General features: G+C 44.8%; 1 protein-coding gene across 1 annotated transcript in view; it reads right to left on the bottom strand.

Annotated features, from left to right (window-relative positions):
- Positions 1 to 23344, bottom strand: part of LOC126268131 (uncharacterized) — a 1167451-nt gene that overhangs the window by 196474 nt on the left and 947633 nt on the right. Inside the window, exon 4 of the mRNA XM_049973661.1 lies at positions 16519 to 16645. Within this exon, the coding sequence (XP_049829618.1) occupies positions 16519 to 16633 (115 nt within the window). The 5' untranslated portion in view covers positions 16634 to 16645. The remainder of the gene's footprint in view (positions 1 to 16518; positions 16646 to 23344) is intronic.

The raw sequence follows: 23344 nt of genomic DNA, 5'->3' as shown, positions 1-23344 counted from the left end.
GGAGACGAAAGAGACAGGAGCTTCACGAAGTTGACAGGTGACACGATCGTGACCAGGAGTGGTGCAGCGTTCTGTGCGGAGGGTAGCAATGAGATCCTGTGTAGTGATAGGGGCATTGAGTTCCGTGTGTGCAATGTTGTCCAAGTACTGGAAACCAGGTGCGAGGGGAGGGGCAGAGGTGTCAGTTCGATTGCGGACATCTGGCAAGAGGGAGTAATCGAACTGTGGATCATCGGGGATGGAAAAGACATCGGAGAGGTAGGAGGCAAAGTGATAGGCCTTACTAAGGGTGTCAAGGAATAGGTGATCATCATGGAGAAGAGGATAGTAGGAGGAGGGTTTAGTTTCGGTAAGGCGATGGAAGGCTGACCAGAAATTAGATGAGTAGAAACGGCGGGATTCACGGAAGAGGAGGACGGCCTGTGGGGGTAAGGTAGGATGGTGGGGGTGGATGGCAACAGTAGGGACGTGGGCCTCCACGGCCTTAGACAAGGCCTGATGGAGAAAGGAGGCAGTATGTGTAACATCGTCAGGGTGGTGGTAGGTGAAGAGGTGGCTATCGACTTGGGTGGAGAGGGTATCCCAGTAGGCATTCCAGTTGGCACAGGAATAGTCATGGATGTACTTTGGGGGAGGGTCATTATGAGGGTTGGGGCGGGGACGACGACCGTCTGAAACAGGAGGACAGGGAGATGGTCGCTACCAATAGGCCCCAGGACATCCACTGTTATGTGGCCAAGGAGGTTAGGGGAGGAAAGGATAACATCGGGGGTGGAGTTGGATTTGGGATGGTTGTGCTGGGGAATGGGGACGAGGTCGCCTCGAAGGGAGGAGAGGAACCGATGCCAGCACCATAACTGGGCGGCGGAACGACTATGGATGTTGAGGTCTGTGGCGATCACGCAGGAGGAGAAGGTATGGTCAGTGTGGGAGAGGTAGTCGAAGGGAATAGGGGCGTTAGGGCAGACATAGATGGTGGCGCAGGCGACAGTAAGGCCGGGGAAGAAGATACTAAGGATCAGGTGTTCGGTGGGGTCGGAAAGAAGAGGTTGGAGACGAACTGGGATCTGGCGGTGGAGACCAATGGCAACTCCGCCACACGCAATCGGGAGGGGATTATCAGAGCGGTGAAGGAGGTAGGGCGAAGTGTGGACGGTGTGGTGGGGTTGGAGGAAGGTTTTATTGAGGAGGAAGGCATCCACACGGTGGGTGGCAAGGGTGTGCAGGAAGAGGTTCTTGTTGGCGGGAAGGGAGCAGATGTTGTTGATACGGTACTGTAGCGCCATGACAGGGATTTAGACAAGGGTGTCAAGACGGGAGATGGTGAAATGGGCCTGGTTGTTGGAGTAGGAGGCGTACATTTTTAAGTGGAAAACTGAACGGGTGGCGAGGGATATCTGTTGAAGGGTGTGGGGGCGCTGGTATGGGTGAACATTTTGGAGGATGATGGTGAGAAATCTGACGATGTCCTCAGCGGTAGGGGGTGGGCGAAGGGAATTGCCAGGAGGGGTGGGGGCGTCCAGAGGGCGGACAGGAACGGTGAGTTCAGGAGTGGTAGGGCGGGGTGGAGCCTTACATTTAAGAAAAATGGGATTGCAGTGGGCTCTATATACATGTGCGTAAGAACTGCGTCTTGCTGGTGTTAAGTAGCACAATTTTATATTGAAGCAATATGACAATTTCTTAAAGAAGGCCACTAACAAATGCCACAATTTTAGAGGTTTACATGAAATATACAGGGTGGTCCATTGATCGTGACCGGAACAAATATCTCACGAAATAAGCGTCAAACGAAAAAACTACAAGGAACGAAACTTGTCTAGCTTGAAGGGGGAAACCAGATGGCGCTATGGTTGGCCCACTAGATGGCGCTTCCGTAAGTCAAATGGATATCCAGAATGAGAATTTCACTCTGCAGTGGAGTGTGCGCTGATATGAAACTTCCTGGCAGATTAAAACTGTGTGCCCGACCGAAACTCGAACTCGGGACCTTTTCCTTTCGCGGGTAAGTGCTCTACCATCTGAGCTACCGAAGCACGACTCACGCCCGGTACTCACAGCTTTACTTCTGCCAGTATCCGACTCCCACCTTCCAAACTTTACAGAAGCTCTCCTGCGAAACTTGCAGAACTAGCACTCCTGAAAGAAGGGATATTGCGGAGACATGGCTTAGCCACAGGCTGGAGGATGTTTCCAGAGTGCTGTGTACTAATTTTCCAGTTAATAAGTACTTTAAAACAAATAAAATGGTGTTTGTAATAAAATAATATGCGAAGATTTGAGATTATTAAGTTACCTTCGTGAGCCGCGCGGGATTAGCCGAGCGGTCTGGGGCGCTGCAGTCTTTGACTGTACGGCTGGTCCCGGCGGAGGTTCGAGTCCTCCGTCGGGCATGGGTGTGTGTGTTTGTCCTTAGAATAATTTAGGTTAAGTAGTATGTAAGCTTAGAGACTGATGACCTTAGCAGTTAAGTCCCATAAGATTTCACACATATTTGATCTTTTTACCTACGTAAAATCTATGTATGAAACTGAGCTTTCATAATGTCCATAATGCCGCAGACCGCTCGGCTCACGAAGGTAACTTAATAATCACAAGTCTTCGCATATTATTTTATTACAAACACCATTTTATTTGTTTTAAAGTACTTATTAACTGGAAAATTAGTACACAGCACTCTGGAAACATCCTCCAGGCTGTGGCTAAGCCATGTCTCCACAATATCCTTTCTTTCAGGAGTGCTAGTCTGCAAGGTTCGGAGGAGAGCTTCTGTAAAGTTTGGAAGGTAGGAGACGAGATACTGGCAGAAGTAAAGCTGTGAGTACCGGGCGTGAGTCGTGCTTCGGTATCTCAGATGGTAGAGCACTTGCCCGCGAAAGGCAAAGGTCCCGGGTTCGAGTCTCGGTCGGGCACATAGTTTTAATCTGCCAGGAAGTTTCAAATGGATATCAACTGCGTTTTTTAAAATAAGAATCCTCATTTTTTATTACATTTTCGCATAGTACGCAAAGAAATATGAATGTTTCAGTTGGACCACTTTTTTCGCTTTGTGATAGATGGCGCTGTAATAGTCACAAACATATGGCTCACAATTTTAGACGAACAGTTGGTAACTGGTAGGCTTTTTAAATTAAAAAATATAGGACGTAGGTACTTTTAAACATTTTATTTGGGTTTTTCTGAGAACGCATACTGTTACAGCGTGATTACCTGTAAATACCACATTAATGCAAATAATGCTCAAAATGATGTCCGTCAACCTCAATGCATTTGGCAATACATGTAACGACATTCCTCTCAACAGCGAGTAGTCTGCCTTTCTTAATGTTCACACATGCATTGACAATGCGCTGACGCATGTTGTCAGGCGTTGTCGGTGGATCGCGACAGCAAATATAATATCCTTCAACTTTCCCCACAGAAAGAAATACGGGGACGTCAGATACGGTGAACGTGCGGTCCATGGTATGGTGCTTCTACGGCCAATCCACCTGTCATGAAATATGCTATTCAATACCGCTTCAACCGCACGAGAGCTATGTGCCGGACATCTATCAAGTTGGAAGTACATCGCCATTATGTCGTGCAGTGAAACATCTCGTAGTAACATCGGTAGAACATTACGTAGGAAATCAGCATACATTGCACCATTTAGATCGCCATCTATAAAATGGAGGGGCAATTGTCCTTCCTCCCATAATGCCGCACCATACATTAACCCACCAAGGTCGCTGATGTTCCACTTGTCGCAGCCATCGTGGATTTTCCGTTGCCCAATAGTGCATATTATACCGGTTTACGCTACCGCTGTTGGTGAATGACACTTCGTAGCTAAATAGAACCCGTGCAAAAAATCTGTCATCGTCCCGTAACTTCTCTTGTGCCCAGTGGCAGAGCTGTACATGACCTTCAAAGTCGTCCCCATGTAATTCCTGGTGCACAGAAATCTGTGGGAAAACCGGAACAGAAGACAATCGAAGCATTTGAGATGTGGTGCTATAGGAGAATGTTGAAAATTAGATGGACTGATAAGATAAGGAATGAGGAGGTTCTACGCAGAATCGGAGAGGAAAGGAATATGTGGAAAACACTGATAAGGAGAAGGGACAGGATGATAGGGCATCTGCTAAGACATGAGGGATTGACTTCCATGGTACTAGAGGGAGCTGTAGAGGGCAAAAACTGTAGAGGAAGACAGAGATTGGAATACGTCAATCAAATAATTGAGGACGTAGGTTGCAAGTGCTACTCTGAGATGAAGGGGTTAGCACAGGAAAGGAATTCGTGGCGGGCCGCATCAAACCAGTCAGTAGACTGATGACAAAAAAAAATGTTGAAAACAATAAACTGGCTGGATGAGATTAAGACATGTGAACACAAAATAAGCAGTCTCGAATATGCAGATGACTAAGTTGTGATGGCAGATTCGATTGAAAGTTTGCAAAGTAATATTTCATGGATTGATCAGAAATGGAAGGACTGTGGTATGAAGATTAGCATCTCCAAAACGAAAGTAATGTCAGTGGGAAAGAGATATAAACGGAATGAGTGCCACATAGGAGGAACAAAGTTAGAACAGGTGGACGGTTTCAAGTACTTAGGATGCATATTCTCACAGAATGGCAACATAATGAAAGAACTGGAAGCGATGTGTGGCAAAGCTAATGCAGTGAGCGCTCAGCTACGAACTACTCTCTTCTGCAAGACGGAAGTCAGTACCGTTCAATCTTTCGACCAACTTTGGTGTACGGGAGCGAAAGGTGGGTGGATTCAGGTTACCTTATCAGTAAGGTTGAGGTTGCGGATATGATGATTGCAGGTACTCATAGATGGGAACAATGGCAGGAGGGTGTCTACAATGAGGAAATAAAGAAACAACTGGGAATGAACTCTATAGATGTAACAGTCAGGGTGAACAGGCTTAGATGGTGGGGTCATGTTACACGCATGGGAGAAGCAAGGTTACCCAAGAGACTCATGGGTTCAGCCGTAGAGGGTAGGAGGAGTCGGAGCAGACCAAGGAGAAGGTACCTGGATTCGGTTAAGAATGATTTTGAAGTGATAGGCTTAACATCAGAAGAGGCACCAATGTTAGCACTGAGTAGGGGATGATGGAGGAATTTTATAAGGGGGACTATGCTCCAGACTGAACGCTGAAAGGCATAATCAGTCTTAAATGATGATGATGAGGAATAGTGAATAAGTTTCGCATTCTGTACGTGTACAATTTCATATTATGAAAGTACGACCTGTTGTAGTAAAGAGGTGGAACGTAATTTGTAAATTGGAGCAAATGAATGGACTGGAGGACGGCCTTGTAGAGTCGGTAGCGGCTGAAGCGTGACAGCCCGGAGTGGCGCCAGTGTTAGTGGAGAGCGTTTGGCGGCAAACGGCGGTCGTCCCGGGATCGAGAACTGGCGCGAGCGGCGGCGGCGGCCGGTGGTCGGTGTGAGGGCGGCGCTGTGGGGACGCCGCCGCTTGCGCCGCCCCCAGGGAAATCTGCGCCGCTCCTCGACCCAGCGTCCGCGCCCGCCGGCCAAGGGACGCCGCCCGCGGTCGATACGCGGACAACACGCAGGCAGCGTGTATGATTGGCTCCGCCGGGGACCGCCGCGAATAATGGACTGCCTGCCCGCCGAGGCGATGCAGGGGTCACCAGCGGCGACGCTGTCCCAGGACGGCGACTCGTTGCTCAGCGTCCACTGTGTTCTCGCGGCTCGCCACGGCACGTGGTTTTACTGCCTCTCCGCGGAGAATACATCGTGCACGTCGACTAAGGCGATCCGGGGGGTGAACACTTTTTCCTGATCGCAGAGGGAAACAGGGTGGTAGGGGTGAAGGCTGGGGTGGGGGGACCCTCTACAGTGACCCAACAGTCTAGACGACGCAGCAGTCGGAAGGTCACTCTGCTTCCGGTTCACTTGCAATGGTCATCGTAGCGGGTGATCCTTCTGTGGAGGCCGTCTACAATAGTGTATTGATGTCAAAACAACCTTCTGAAATTCGTGTTTTCTTCTTATTTCTAGCTCTCACCCTTCCTCTCCTGCTTCAGTTCTTCTACATTTACATCTACATCTATATCGATTCTCTGCAAATCACATTTAAGTGTCTGCCAGAGAGTTCATCGAATCACCTTCACAATTCTCTATTATTCCAATCTCGTATATTGGAACACGTGAGGCAATACTGACCCTACGACGTATCTCAGAAGCTAGACTAAGGAAAAGAAAACCTACGTTTCTAGCATTTGTAGACTTACAGAATGCTTTTGACAATGTTGACTGCATTACTCTCTTTCAAATTCTGAAGGTGGCAGGGGTAAAATACGGGGAGCGAAAGGCTATTTACAATTGGTACAGAAACCAGATGGCAGTTGTAAGAGTCGAGGGGCATGAAAGGGAAGCAGTGGTTGGGAAAGGAGTGAGACAGGCTTGTAGCCTCTCCCCGATGTTATTCAGTCTGTATATTGAGCAAGCAGTAAAGGAAACAAAAGAAAAATTCGGAGTAGGAATTAAAATCCATGGAGAATAAATACAAACTTTGAGGTTAGCCGATGACATTGTAATTCTGTCAGAGACAGCAAAGGACCTGGAAGAGCAATTGAGCGGAATGGACAGTGTCTTGAAAGGAGGGTATTAAGATTAACATCAACAAAAGCAAAACGAGGATAATGGAATGTAGTCGAAATAAGCTGGGTGATGCTGAGGGAATTAGATTAGGAAATGAGACACTTAAAGTAGTAAAGGAGTTTTGCTATTTGGGGAGCAAAATAACTGATGATGGTCGAAGTAGAGAGGATATAAAATGTAGACTGGCAATGGCAAGGAAAGCGTTTCTGAACAAGAGAAATTTGTTAACATCGAGTATAGATTTAAGTGTCAGGAAGTCATTTCTGAAAGTATTTGTATGGAGTGTAGCCACGTATGGAAGTGAAACATGGACGATAAATAGTTTGGACAAGAAGAGAATAGAAGCTTTCGAAATGTGGTGCTATAGAAGAATGCTGAAGATTAGATGCGTAGATCACATAACTAATGAGGAAGTATTGAATCGGATTGGGGAGAATAGAAGTTTGTGGCACAACTTGACCAGAAGAAGGGATCGGTTGGTAGGACATGTTCTGAGGCATCAAGGGATCACCAATTTAGTATTGGAGGGCAGCGTGGAGGGTAAAAATCGTAGAGGGAGACCAAGAGATGACTACATTAAGCAGATTCAGAAGGATGTAGGTTGCAGTAGGTACTGGGAGATGAAGAAGCTTGCACAAGATAGAGTAGCATGGAGAGCTGCATCAAACCAGTCTCAGGACTGAATACCACAACAACAACAACAACAACAACAACAAAAACAACAACAACATTATATATTATAACTATAGACCGTTCTGCAGCTACGCTATCTGCGGAAGTGACGGAAAAGTGGGGCGCTCACACAGGAGATTCGGTTAACACATACGTAAAGTTTCGCATACGCAGCATTGTTTTCGTCTGAGAAAAAAAAAATGGGGTGCATTACTTTTTGGGTAACTCTCGTATTTATTCCGATCTTCGTCTTCCCTCAGACTTTTTACCTTCTACGGTTCTTTCTAGTATTAAGATTATTCCATGACCAGGAAAACTGTGCCAAACTTTCGCATTTTTATAGTTTTAAATAATTACATTATATGGAATAAGTGTAGTGATTGAGATAGTGGCAGTTGTAGTAATGAAGAGAAGAAATCTTTAAAAATGAAGAGAACGACGTGAAACAAGAATCCAGAATTTATGATACACCCTTGTATATAAATAATCCTGAGTAATTGCTTGTGATTTCTATCAATCGTAATATTTACATTTACCTGTTCCTCAAGAGAAGCTGAATGAGGAATACGAATACAAAATGCAAAGAAGTAAATAAATTCGAAATGTATAGGTTAGAATGTACTGTTCGCTTCTTGCCTGTTATATCGTTAAGGCCACAATAACCTTTAAGTGTATACTGAGATTTCAGTTGCACTTCGTACTTTATGTAAGCGCGTTATGAAGTGGTAGCGATAGGTAAATCGCCGTTCTGCTCGACAATGACGAATATGTTTGTCGTTTCGGAAAGTTTTCAAAATTTTTTGTCTCTGGTTAAGGTGCATCTTTTACAAAGACAGTTTTCTTTTGGCGAGCAATGCCGTTCTTACGTGTGTGATATCTGTACAGTGGTTACTGTTAGCGGGCCAAGCTGCTTTCGTTATTTTGATGTTAAGGCAGCACAATTCCTTCGTCTACTACGTGGGTGCAAATGTTGCTGTTAAGTTTATCGCTACTCTCACTTCCGCTGCTTCCTTTCAGTTCACAGACTGTTCACTCCATTCAATGTGTCCTACAATTCTCCTTCACTTTCTCTGAGAATAAAATCTTATCAAATCCTCTCACTCTGTATTTTAATCCTCCTCCAGAACCTTCCTTTTATTTCTGTTAATGTCAGTTCGATGAACGGATGGAACGATAGTGAAGGAACACTGGAGCTTGTCTTATAAAATTTTATACCCAAACACTTGTTGCTTGGATAAGGAGTTGTATAACTCGCCAACTCAAGTTCCAACATTCCAAGCTTTCAATGATTGCTTCCATTATCGTGGTTAGGAACAGGGTGGAGAAGCAGGGACTGAATTTTTTGGAGAAAGATGGAAAGTTGATTGTTTTTCTGGCCGACCAGGGGAATGTTACGATTTCCTCAACGCAGCAGATCATCTTAACGAAGTGTGTCTATTATTGGAATATTGCATTTATCCGATTCTTAAATATGGTTCTACATAGGCACTTAGCAGGAAAACAGGAGAACTACTCAGGAGATCTGGCCCCTCTGACGAACTTGTGAAAAATTTAAGGCCAAGGTCACCGAGGCCACTCAGACTGTATGGTCTATGTGAAACACACAGGGATGGCATATCACTTAGAACAATACTGAATACTATTGTCTCTCCTAGACACAGGGCACAAAGTATCTATCTCAATTATTGGCGGCCGGCCGGAGTGGCCGTGCGGTTCTAGGCGCTACAGTCTGGAACCGAGCGACCGCTACGGTCGCAGGTTCGAATCCTGCCTCGGGCATGGATGTGTGTGATGTCCTTAGGTTAGTTAGGTTTAATTAGTTCTAAGTTCTAGGCGAATGATGACCTCAGAAGTTAACTCGCATAGTGCTCAGAGCCATTTTGAACCAATCAATTATTGGCATCTATAGCTGTCCACTGTAGACACCTTATTCAAACTCATAAATGTTTATGTTAGAGAGGAGATGAAGATACACTAAGTGAAACCATGGATAGCCTCGTTGCGGTCTAGCTTTTTACGGAAGTATTGATAGGAGATACATTTCACCCCTTATGACTTAAAACTGTTTCAACACAACTTCACGACTAAATATTTTTTGTATAGTGTACATTACTGTCACCAACCATAGCTAATTATTAATGCGGGATTTCACTGAACGAGTGTTGAACAATGCTGTCCTCCGTCCAGCCTGCTTGTTCAGATATGTTGACGGCACATTTCTAATTTTTCTGCACGGTAGTGAGGCATTCAGCAGTTCATCGGCGGTGTCAAAGGTATACATCCTAACATGAGATTTATAGTGGAGATGGAGGAGAACAGTAATATGCCTTTCTCATATGTTTTGATCAAACGGAAAGCATCTACATCACTGCTCCGTAATTCTAGTCTAAGTGCTTGGCAGAGGGTTCACAGAGTGAGTTTCAGATTGTATCTCTACAGTTAAACTAACAAATGGCACGCATGAAAAATGAGCACCTATATCTTTCCGTGCGAGCACTGATCTCTCTCTCCCATTTTTTTTTTTTTTTTTTTTTACAAACTGGTTCAGGTGGCTCTAAGCACTAAGGGACTTAACATCTGAGGCCATCAGTCTTCTAGACGTAGAACTACTTAAACCTAGCTAACCTAAGGACATCACACACATCATCCATGCCCGAGGCAGGATTCGAACCAGCGACCGTAGCAGCAGGGCGGTTCCGGACTGAAGTGCCTACAACCGCTCGGCCACGGCGGCCAGCTTCTTTCACAATAGCCGAGAAATCCTACAAATGAGACTTTATACTTCTGACGCCTTGCTTCCAACGTCAAGCACAACGTCATAAATGGCATTGGTGTCTTTACCTTACGTAAAACTAGACTCTTGGTAATTAAAATATCGACAATTTTCTTATCCATTCTTTTGTATTTAAATCATGTCAGCATCTTGGATGAATGAGACATTAAGCTGATTGTGCGATAGTTCCCGCATTTGTCACTCCTTGTTGTCTCCGGTGTTGTGTGAATGATATTTTACGAAAGTCTGATGGTATGCCTCCAGTATCACGGATTCTAAATTCTTTCTTGAATAGTATTTCAGTTGCCACGTCCTAAGATGATTTTAGAACTCTCTAAGGAATATTATCTATCACTTCTACCTTATTTGATTTCAAGCCTTCGAAAGATTTATTAAACTTAGTGCCTAATACTGGATCTTCAGTGTCTTCCATATCGACTCAAATCTGTTCATCTGTCATATCATCAGATATTTCCCATGTGTCGTGGAGACGCATGTACCTATTCCACCTACCCGCTCTGTCCTCTGAGTTTAAGAATGGTGTTACTCTTACGCTCTTAAGGTTGAGACCTTTGCTTTTAATTTCTAGGCTGTTGTTAATTTTTTGTGTACGTTGAATCGGACTGTCCGGCGAACATTTCTTTTTCTGACATTTGAATACATTGTGGGAGTGAACAGTGATCAAAGTGTTACAAATATTTACTATCAAAAACAGTCTTGATCACAATTTATTTATTACGGTGACCCGTTTCGACCACTACTGAGGTCATCTTCAGACCAATGAGTAAGAACCTCCTTCTGGTGGAGAATCACTACACCAGCAGAAGGAGGTCCTTACTCATTGGTCTGAAGATGACCACAGTAGTGGTCGAAACTGGTCACCGTAATAAATAAATTGTGATCAAGACTGTTTTTGATAGTAAATATTTCTTTTTTTACCTCCTCGTATTTGTATAGCCATTTTGCATTAGCCTTCCTGCTCTTTCTATTTGTTTCATACATATGTGACTTATATGCTATACTCCTGTCTTTTCGTGAGCACTTTTGTGCTAGCATTGGTGTGTAAAACTTAAGATAGAAAGTAGCTTTAGATGTGTCACAGTTCGATGAAACTTGGACCACACATAGAACTGCTACAGAATAGTGCAGAAGGTATATGAAAGAAATACCTAATGGAACGAACAGAAACAACAATTTCATTTAAGGCAGTAATTACACAGAAATCGCGGCGATTTCTGACGGTCGCCTGTGCCTTTGAAAAAGTGCAAGACGGTTCTCAACAGCGTGTATGATCACCGCTGGCAGCAGTGCACGCTCTGCAACGTACTCACATGCTGGCCAGGAGGTTGATAAGGAGTACTTGTGGTAGGGCATTCCATTCCTCAACCAGTTCTGTTGACAACGGCTGGATCTGGTGCATATGGACGTGCTTTCAATAGGCTTCCCAACTCATCTCAAACATTCTCGGTGGTATTCTATACGGTAGAACGGAGAGACCAGTTCATTCGCCGAATATATTTTTTCCCTGAAAAGACACACATGGTGGAGGAGCACAGTGTTACAATGACGATAACCGGTGAATATACCGTGTTCAAATATTTGGAGGTCAGTAAGTGCATGCAACATTATGATTTCCCGCACCGTAACACCGGAACCACCGAAACGATCGTGTTCGAAAATGTTCCTTGGTGCATTACGTATCTTCAAGTGGTGAGAGGTGAGATGAAACATTGTCGAGAATGATCATTTTGTTGCTCGAGGTATTATGGTGTGTCAGGCATGATGTCGCATGGTCGTACTGACCTCCAAATTTTTGAACACGGACAAAGTTTCTACGACACTCCACACCTCCACGACGATCGTCTTTTCAGGAGTGCTTTTGACCTGACTTCATTTTTATGGACGGCAATGGGCGACTGCATCGAAGAGCGCAGGGGGAGACAGGGTATTCGGCGAATGGACTGGCCTGCCCGTTTCATTTAAATCCATTGCAGCACGTCCACATGACCCAATGACCATCCAGCACTTGTCAGGAGCCCTGGTGGAGAAACGAAACGTCTTATCATAAGAACTCCTTACCAATCTTGAGGCCCGCATGCGAGCGTGTTGCAGAGCGTGCACTGATGTCCTTTGTGATCGCACACACTACCGAGAACCCTGTTACGCCTTCTGTAATGTTCAGAGGGTCACCATGAATTGCGGAGACTTCAGCGTGATTATTGTCTTTGATCAAAAGTGTGGGATCCTTCCCACTAGTGTAATATAGGGTGCCTAGGAAGCTGTTTTCTCGGACAGCAGGACAATTTTTTTTTCTTTGTCATTTTATACCTTATACAAGGTAGGCCGGCAGCGGCAAAACTACGCCGCTCTTCGGCCACAGACATAACGATTAGTACAAATGAAGATAGAGAAAAGCGAAAAACAAAATGAATGAAAGCAAACAGTAGACAGAGTAAAAACACATGGAGACATTCACAAGAGTAGCGACATAAAAAACGTTCAGCACCGATACACAAACACAGATGACAGAAACTACACACGTGAATGAGGAGCACGGATCGTGAAACACTAAGGCATTAACACGATGGTACACAAAAAACCGATGGCGATGATCTCCAGTGCGCGAATGTTCACTGGTCATGTACGAGTCCAGGGACCTGCCAAAGGGGAAAAGGTGGGGGAGTAGGGAGAGGGGAGGGTGGAGATGCCAGTGTCAGAGGAGATGGGAGGGGGAAGAAATAAGGTAGGGGGGTAGGGGAAGCCCAGGGGAGAGGAGGGAGGGAGGAGGGAGAGAAAGGAGAGAGGGTGCCCTGGGATAAAGACACAAGGGGTGGAAGGGGAGGATCAGAGTTGGTACGAGGGGTAGATGGAGGGGATGAGGGCATCATCAGGGAGGCGGAGTTGGCAGAAGCCACCTTGGGCGAGGGTATGGAGAGTGGAGAGATGGAGAGCAGGTGGGATGTGGGAATACAGGTGCGGCTGCAGACAGTGGTGGGAGAGGATGGCAGAGACAAGCAGGTGAGGGGGGTCAAGTTTACAGGAGGTGTAGAGGATCCGTATCTGGTCAAGGAAAAGGAGGAGGTGCGGCAACGGAATGAGGTCATACAGGATCCGTGTGGGGGAGAGATGGCGGATACGGTAGGCGAGGCGGAGCGCATGGTGTTCTAGGATTTGAAGGAATTTGTAAAAGGTAGGAGGGCAGGAGATCCAGGTGGGGTGGTCGTAGCAGAGGATAAGGCGGATGAGGGATTTATAGGTGCAGAGGGTGGTGGAGGGGTCCAGGCCCCATCTGCAGCCAGAAACGAGCTTGAGGAGACGGCGTTGGGAGTGTGCCTTGGCTTGGATTGTCTGGAGATGAGGGTCCAGGAGAGGTGACAGTCAAGGGTGACACCAAGGTACTTGAGGGTGGGGGTGAGGGTGATAGGATGGCCGTAAATGGTTGGATACAAGTCGGGGAGATGGAAGGAAGGGGTGGTTTTGCCTACAATGATCGCTAGGTCTTCGAAGGATTGAGCTTGAGCAACCACTGGTTACACCAAGTTGTGAACAGGTCAAGATGGGATTGGAGAAGGTGTTGGGAGCGTTGCAGGGTGGGGCAAGGGCAGGGAAGGCGGTGTCATCGGCGTACTGGAGAAGGTGGACGGGGGTGAAGGTGGTGGCGTGTCCGCCGTATACAGAAGGTAGAGAAGAGGGAAGAGGACGGAACCTTGGGGCACACCGGCGGAGGAGTAGAAGGTGTAGGAATCCGTGTTATGGATGGTGACATAGGAAGGGCGTTGGGAAAGAAAGGACCCGATCAGACGGACGTAGTTGATAGGAAGGGTGAAGATTTGGAGCTTGAAGAGGAGACCGGAATGCCATACACGGTCGTAAGCACGTTCAAGGTCGAGGGAGAGGAAGATGACCGAGCGACGGGAGTTGAGCTGTTTAGAGAGGAGATGAGTGAGGTGTAGAATGTCAGCAGCAGAGAAGGACGGTCGAAAGCTACACTAGGTAGCGGGATAAGACAACATACAAGCAAATCAAATAAATGCAATTTATTTCAGAAACTAAATTGAGAAAACTTGCAGTTCTAGAAAGATGTGTCGCAAGCATTTTGAGACGTGCAAATAATTAATGTCCATCGTTATATATAATTTCATAGCAAGCACTTAATATAAGGCACAAGTATCAGCTAAACAGCTAGGATGAAGGTTCGTCTTCTCGTGCGGCTTTATTAGTGCGGCTCTTCTAGTGTGGTGGAGGTTAGCTGGCGTGGCGCTTATATTCTATTCGGATAGAGCCGCTCCTGACGTGGTGCTTCCTAGTCACCGTACTCTAGGCTGACGCCGTCTCAGAGCCTTCTCTGCTGTTACGTTCCATGCCGACGTGCCGGTGTTTGATGTTACACCTGAACAAAAAGTGTCATTTCAGTCTGTCTCATTGCGGGTTTCTTTCAGTTACTTTCTGTGCTATAGTGTAGCAATTCTATGTGAAGCCCAAGTTTCATCTAGCTATGTTGCCTGACAGTGTCACATGATGGGAACGTTACTTTCAGCCTTAAGATTTGCAAACCGTGGGCTCTTCTTTCGTTTATCTATTGAAGAATTTCCTCTGTTTTTTCTAGGTAACTTCTCAGTTACTGCCTCATCCAAATGTACAAAGTCAGTTCAGTGTTGCGGGAGTCAAATAAAAGCCACAAAAATCATGTAAAAAGCAGGTAAGCGTGTAAGCAAATGAGCGTGATTCTTCTGCAGTCAGTCTTAACTTTTAGATGGAATATGTTAATTCTGCCTGAGTCAAATGGAACTAAATGTATCATGGAGGACAAAAGCGGGGTCGTGGGATCCGGCAAGCAAATTCTGTATGTGCATTTCCTTTTCAAATATAGCGTAGTCTTGAGAGGTCATACAGAAACAGGAGCAGAGTGCGCTGACAATGTTGTCGCTCTTAAAGTGATGATTCACCCTTTTCGTGGCTGTTTCGTAGAACATTTCGTTTGTCCACATGAAATGCGACACAGAATTGCCGCTAGTCTCTCGTTACTGTAGAATGAAGGCTTTCACGAGCGGGTGACATGGCTGTTGATATACTTTCCGGGATGTGAGGTCGTGGTCCAGCGCAGTCCTGGACGAAACGTAAGGAGCAGAAAAAGTTCTTGGACCACGACCTCACATCCCGGAAAGTATCTCTCGTTACTGTTTTTGCAGGACAAATCCCACGTAGTGTGAATTTTTCTGGAGATAGGTGAGAATCAGGAAATTTCTTCTTAAAATGGTCTCTTAATAAATAGTGCACAAAATCGTCCTTACTTCAATATAACATGACTGTTTTATCGGTAATATGAGTTTTGTTCAATTTTTAAGGCACTTGTAAGCACTATAATTTTTCTGTTCGGTAAAGTGTGTGATTTGTTTGAAAAGCAAATAAATAATATTGAATACGAGGATGAGTCAAATGAAAACCTTAAATTTGTTATAACAAATCGAAATTTCGCGCCGTTGTCATGTAAGTTGGTAAGCGTGCTATAAACAGCGTGCAGAATGGCCTGTTTGTGGTAGCATAGAGCAGATGCACACATACCGTCGCAGTATCAGTATAAAGATGGCCGCCCCACTTGCGTCTTGCACCAGGGAAGAACAGCGTTCTGTTATTCCGTTTTTGCGTAGCGAAGGTGTGAAACCTATTGAAATTCATCGACGAATGAAGGTTCAGTACGCGCGATGCGTGTGTGTCACAGCAGCAAGTCTACGAATGGAGTAGGAGGTTCGCAAATGGTGTGACTTCAGTGGAAGATGCTCCTCTTCTGGTCCGGCACAACGAGTTGTGACTCCACACAACATTGCAGCAGTTGAAGCCATAATAAAGGAAAACCGCCGAGTGACACTGAATGGCATTGCAGCATGTTTACAGATTAGTCATGGGTCAGCATACCACATTGTGCATGATGTGCTTCAGTAGAGTTGTTACAGGTTGGCGCCCTCCTGTTTCTTGAGATCCTGGCGATACGGAAACAAGATGGCAAACTAGGACACAGGTTGTGCATTGATCTGTATTTTTATTCCCCTATTAGTCACAACAACTCGTAGAATTGTTTTCAATGCACAATTCACCTGTGGCCAAGGTAGCGTTCCCATTGAGCTGAGGCACCTAGAGGCGACATGCACATAAGGCTTCGAAGATGTGCAGCAAAGTTCTGGACGAAAAGTCAGGAACTGAAAAGTTTCTTCGACTACGCTAGCACAGCCCGGAGGACTCATCAGATTTTGAATTGCGGGTTGCATAAAACGTCAGTGGTAGGGGTAGCAGGCATATAGCCACGGCATGTAGCCACGTAAATAATTTTTCACAGAGTGCATGTTTTATTCTGTTCCGGTATTAATTCCACACGTTAACATGTATCGTGAGTGTGATCTACGGATCATGCAACTAACTACGTAAGAAAGCCGTTTGGAGGCCACTTACCTGGGCACAGCGTCGCCAAGAGGACGGCGGAGAGCAGCAACATCCGCCGGCAGGAAGACGCCCGAAGGGCCGGGCCGGATCCCGCCTTCGGCGGTGGCGGCGGTAGAGGCGGCATGGCGGCGCTCTCCTGCAACAGTGGGGTCCGCGTGTCACAACTCGGCATCACTTTGCAACTTCCACACCCCGCAAACCTACAGGCGAGCGCCACAGAAATAACGACTATAGCACCTACTCATTCCGGTTGGCTTTACAAACGCCTGGAAGATGAAGTATGTCCGGGCAACAAACGATATTTACAACTGAATCATTAATAGATAAAAGAATCTAAACTATGTGAAGTATATATTCCGAAAATATCCGCATATCGTATGAAACTGCAGCCAGTGGGAAGCGCTGTAGATCTGGTGGTGAATATTTCGCAACCACGGGTGGTTGCCGCGGCTAATGGTCTTGTGGGACTGATTGAAGACGCTGCGTGCCTTCCTGTGAGTGTCACGCCATTAATTCCTTCTTATCTGTCTATCGTGAAGTAATTTTGATCAGATTATAAAGAGGGGCATGAACCAATTGTAGTTCACTCAGAAGGCTGCAGCAGTGGAACAGTCTATCCTCCACCCCTCTTTCTCCCTCCTTTGTCTTTAATCACTATTCTTCTGTCTAGTTTGATGCGGTCCGCTACGAATTCCTCTCCTGTGCCGACCTCTTCATCTCAGAACAGGACTTGTAGTTTACTTCAATTATTTGTTGGATGTATTTCAATTTCTGTCTTCCTCTATAATTTTTACCGTTTACAGCTCCGTCTAGGACTATGGAAACTGTTCCCTTATACCTTAATAGATGATAGGATATGTGTTAAAATATCAGGGAACAGCTTCCACAGTCCTAGAGGGAGCTTCAGAGGGTAAAAACTCTAGAGGAAGACATACTGAAATACATCCAGCAAATCAAGTTCCTTCTTCTTTTCCATGTTTTCCACACGTTCCTTCTGCGGAGAATCTCCTTACTCATCTACATCTACATCACACACCACAAGCCACCTAATGGTGTGTGCTGGAGGGCACTTTCGGTACCACTATCTGAACCCTCCAACCTTGTTCCACTCGCAAATAGTGCAGGGGACGAACGATTGTCGGCAAGCCTCTGTATTGGCTCTAATTTCTCGAATTTTATGCTCGTGCTCAATACGCTAGATGTATGTGGGGGGAAGTAATATGTTGTCCGACTCCTCCTCAATGGTGCCATTCCGAAATGTCAATAGTAAATCTCTCCGTGATGCACAACGCCTCTCTTGTAACGTCTGCCAGTGGAGTTTGTTTAGCATTTCCGTAACGCTCTCTCGCCAGCTAAACGGTCCGTAACGAAGCGTGCCGCTCTTCGTTGGTGCTTCTGTATTTCCTCTATCATTCCTACCTGACAGCAATCCCAGATAGATGAACAATACTCAAGAAACGGGAGAACAAGCGCCTTATAAGCCACTTCTTTCGAGAATGAGCTATATTTTCTTACGATGATTCTGAGTCTGTTGTCTGCTTTTCCCACTATCTGTTTTGTATGGCTATTTCACTTAAGGTCCCTCTGGATTGTTCCGCCTAAATACTTCACGGCAGACGCCGTTTCCAGCTGTTTGTCATCAATAGTGTAGCTGTACAGTAGTGGATTTCTTTTCTTATGTATGCGCAACATGTTACATTTATTTACGTTCAGGGTCAGCTGCCAGAGCCTGCACCAATAATCAATTCTCTTCAGGTCTTCTGCAAATTCTTACTATCTTCTGGTGTTGCTACTTTGGTAGAGACAACTGCATCATATGAAAATACACTTAAAGAGCATCCGAAGCTTTCTACTAGATAATTTATGCACTATATATTGTAAACAGCAACGGTCCTATCAAACTTCCCCGTGGTACACCGAGTATTATTTTTACAACTATCGATTTTGTTCCGTTAAGATTGACGTGTTGAGTTCTGTCTGCAAGAAAGTCTTGAATACAATCGGAAATCTGCTCCGATACCCCGTGAGCTCGTATTTTTTTTCATTAAACGGCAATGCGGGACGGTGTCAAATGGCATACTGAAATCAAGGAACACGGCATCAACCTGAGCGCATTTGTCCACTGCGCTGTGCCTCTCAAGGAAGAACAGAACGAGCTGAGTTTCGCAGAATCTCTGTTTGTGGAATCAATGTTGATTTTTATAGAGGAGTTGTTTATTTTCTAAAAACGTCATAATTCTTGAGCAAAAAACATGATCCATAATACTACAACAAATTGACATCAACGATATAGGTCTATAATTGTGTGGATCTGTCTTACAGCCTCTCTCAAAAATAGAAATCACTTGCGCTTTTTTCTCCAGTCGTAAGGTACCTTTCGTTGCTTAAGAATCTAAGAGAAATTACTGCTAGAAGGGGAGCAAGTTCTTTTGCATAATCTTTATAGAATATTATAGGTATCTCATCTGGTACTGATACCTTTCCACTATTAATCGAGTGTAGCTGCTTTTCAGTTCCGCGATCTGTTATCTCAATACCTGCCATTTCGACGTTCGTATGACCACTGAATGGAGGGACAGTATTACGATCTTCCGCGGTGAAACAACTTCGGATGACCGAATTCAGTATTTCGTCCTTCTTCCTGCTATCCTCCGTTTCGGTGCCCGTGTGGTCGCTGAGAGAATGAATAGATGATTTTGACCCACTTACTGATTTTACGTACGACCAAAATCTCTTAGGGTTTCCACTCAGGTCGGTTGACAACGTCTTACTATCAAAATCATTGAACACTTCTCTCATTGCTCTACTTACGGTCATCTTCGCTCTATGCAGCTATTGTTTGTCAGCTACGTTTTTACTTCTCTTGAATCTGAGACGAATGCTCTTTGTTTAAGAAGCGCTTTTCTAACACGGTTATTAAACAATGGTGGATCTTTCGCATCCCTTAAAATCGTACTCGGAACATACTTGTTCTAGGGCATATTGAAAGATGCCTTTGAATTTTTTCCATTTGTTCTCCTCATCTTCGTCCTCATCACCGAATATTTTATGCTGACTGCAGAGATATTCTGAAATTTGTATCCTGTCACCCTTGCCGAGCAAACGTATCTGCCTACGTTTCTTAACATTCCTTGTAGGACACGTCGTCATAGATGCTGTCACAGCCTTATCATTACCAACACCTACCTCTTAATTAATTGATTCGATAAATTCAGGACTGTTTGTTGCCAGGAGGTGTAAGACGTTACCCTGACGAGTTGATTCTCTAACAATTAGCTCAAGGTAATTTTCGGAAAAGACATCCAGAACAATGCCACACGAATCCCTGTCTCTGGCACCAGTTTTGATGGCATAACACCCCAAATCTACACGTGGTAAGTTGAAATCACTCCCTATTGCAACGGCATGATCAGGAAAACAGGTGTTGATATTCTGAAAGTTCTGTCTGAAGCGCTCTACAACTACAGATCCTGGCCCACCTGGTCTATAAAAGCACCCGATCACCATTTTTTACCATTCTCTGATAATTTCACATCGCTAGATTTTATCGAATTTTTTACTGCAATAAACACGCCGCTACCACTGGCGACTAACTTATCCTTACAACAAACATTCCAATCTGAACTTAGGATTTCGTGGTCATTGACGAGTGGTATCAACCAGCTTTCTTTTCTCAATACTATCTGTGCATTACAAACTGCAGCGAGCGATACTAATTGTGGAACCTTTCCTTGGATACTCGTGCAGTTTACTAAAATAAATTTTTCCTATCTCTGCTCGGCGAGGATCAAGGTGTTGTGAAGTCACTGTTGCTGATTTAACAGGCAAATCGCCTTTGATCCCAAGGGAATTGTTCTCTAATCAAGCCCCATGCGCAAGCCTCACGTATTCTGCTATCCTAGTAGCCGCTTTCCGCGTCTAGTACACACGCCTGACGTTTCAAGGGGAACCCTATAGTTCTGCACCCGAGAGCGGGGGTCGAGAAATTGGCATCCGAAACCGTCGCAGAGTCGTCTAAGGCTCTGGTTTAGAGCTTCCACTCTGCTCCAAACCAGAGGACTGCGATCAATCCTGGGTAAGATTCTACTAATAGACAGCTTAGCCTGCAAACCGCAGGAGTCTTTGCCCATAAATACCCCTCCCCCAATCCCCCGGCCAATCATGTATTTTCGTGAAGGCTCATCGGCAAGGCAGGGCCCTTCCAAGGGAAACTGAATAATCATGGTGAAATTTTTGTAGTCTTCGGCGGAGCTGATAATAATGGGTCCAGCACTGTAACGCTTCAAGATTCAAGACTGGCTCTAGCGACAGCCCTTTAAAGGAAATGTGGGGCACTTAAAATCACGACCTTCCGACACTGAACGAGGGGCCACTGGCAAATAATTTACAGCTGGTAGTTGTACGTCCTTAGAAATGGCTTAATATTAAGAAGAAAGGACAGCTTTCGTTTCTTCTGTGCCGAATAGTAGATCGAAGTGCATAACGAAACGATTATATTCCATTTTTGTTACTGATTTAATAAATTGTCAGTTCTGTAAAACTTCCATGACTTCTTAACGCCCATCGAGCAAGTAAAAAGAAGTACGGAGTCATTAGAAACAGGGAACGAGATTGGAATGAGGGGAGATTTGTCTTCAGCTAACTAAGGAAATGAAGGGAAGATTCTTATCTGAATGGTCTGCCGGAGATTTGAACCATAGTTCTTCCGAACACGTCTGAACGAATGAGAGGAACAAAACACGTTTAGAAGCTATGATGCAGATCATGCGGTATGGTAAACAGGAATCTGCTCTGCAGACAGCGATATTGAGCGAGCGGGGCCATCGATTCCGTTGGACGCAAGAGGTACAGATTCAGAAGGTCATCAGCAATCAGCGGTAACATGTTTACTCCGGAATCGAATTCCCAATACAGGAAATCACCGCTCGAGCAACGTCACCGGCAGACGCAGTCGAACATGCACTTGTGTCTTCCTGTTTATTCTAAAACCAAGAGAGTATTGTAACGGCTAATCCATTATTGCTCACAGCCAATTTCAAACCTGTTAAAACAGTCTTCATGTTGTGTAATGTCACAGAAGAAGTATCATTTGCACGTAACAAATAATTGCTTGAAACCTGTTCGTTATTGCGTATTCGTAGGAAAAAACAAGCTTCACTCTATTGCTCCAGATTTTCAAATACTGGTCTGTTACACTTATCTGCCTTTACAGAATGCACATCACTTTATATACACTGATGTCCAAAATTACATCAAGAAACGGAAATTTTTCAAGGTTACGTTTATTTTATCACAAAACAGTGTAAACAGTTGATAGGAACGAAAAAGCAATGTAAAGAATACAGAACGTCAACAACTGCAACATGCAACATGCATGTTCTTCGTTTTCTACGACTTAACAGATTTGCACAGACATTGCAACAACTGGTTAATGTGCTCATTATGGGGTATGACCACCTCTTGCAGCAATACAGGCCTGACAACGACGAAGGATGCTGTGAATAATGTCATCAATGTCCTGTTGAGACAATAACGCCCATTATTTCTGAAGCGCTGCTCGTGAGTCTTGGAGAGTGGTTGGTGGACGTTGATTTGAAGCAACCCGTCTCCCTAGTGTATCCCTGGCTGCTCTATGGGATTCATACCGAGAGAGCGAACAGGCAACGCCATGCATGCAGTGTCTTTCGTTTCCAAGAAAACATCAACCATTGAGAATGTAACCTCTCATTTGAGGGCTTACAAGCGACATTTCAATTAATTATTACTGTTTTTGCATTTTTCTTGTGTGCATTTATGTTTTAATTGTTTTCAACTTCGCAGGTGGCCTCCTACATTACACTGGTCAACAGTGGTTTTGTTGCCAATCAATTGATAGTGAATTTAGGGTAACTTTATGACCCTGAATTCGAACACGTCACTCGTTTTGCTAGATTGGCTCTATTTGTTGTGGTTTTATACAATATGTATAAATAAACAAACAAAAATTCAAAATATTGAAATACATTGTGTACACAGTCAATGCAAATGAGAAAAGCATATGAAAAGGATCACAAAAATGCAGTTTCATTGTTGATTCAGCATGTAATAGAAGAAGAAAGGAATGAACAGGAAGTCTTTTAAAAACATTACAATTTTCATATGGAAAAACGTCGCCTTTGTGATTTTCTCTTGTGCTGATCGTCATTACAGTCACGTTGACGGCCGAGCGGTTCTAGGCGCTACAGTTTGGAACCGCGCGACCGCTACGGTCGCAGGTTCGAATGTTGCCTCGGACATGGATGTGTGTGATGTCCTTAGGTTAGTTAGGTTAAAGTAGTTCTAAGTTCTAGGGGACTGATGACCTCAGATGTTAAGCCCCATAGTGCTCAGAGCCAGTTGTTTTAGTCACACTGAAGATTCTAGCAGTATACTGGCACCATGTGCTTCTCCCTTCCATCTTGATATTGTTCTTCCATCACCTGAAAATCTTGGTGGATCTTTCACCTTCTTCCTCGCTGTAGTCACCAAGATTTTCTGAAAATCTATCAATACTACGACGCTATGAATACTACGACGCTAGGCGCCTTTTTATTGAATTCGCCTGCACTGGGACGACGAGATTTCACCAAACTTGCAGGGTCTACGAAGTCTGCTGCATCTGCATACTACACTCCTCACTATACTGATGGTTATTTTGTACAAGAAAAACTTAAGGATGAGTGTCTGTAGGTGGGTAAAGATGTTTTAGATGCGAATCAGGAACTATATTTTATTCCTAACAAAAGTTGTTCTCCACGAAATGATCTGACGCAAAGACTTTGAAACACTATGCATATACGTATTGCGTTTGTGTATG

This window comes from Schistocerca gregaria, chromosome 4 (assembly GCF_023897955.1).
Source record: "Schistocerca gregaria isolate iqSchGreg1 chromosome 4, iqSchGreg1.2, whole genome shotgun sequence".
Lineage (NCBI taxonomy): Eukaryota > Metazoa > Arthropoda > Insecta > Orthoptera > Acrididae > Schistocerca > Schistocerca gregaria.
The sequence above is the reverse complement of the archived record's forward strand: the minus strand, read 5'-3'. Positions and strand labels throughout refer to the sequence as shown.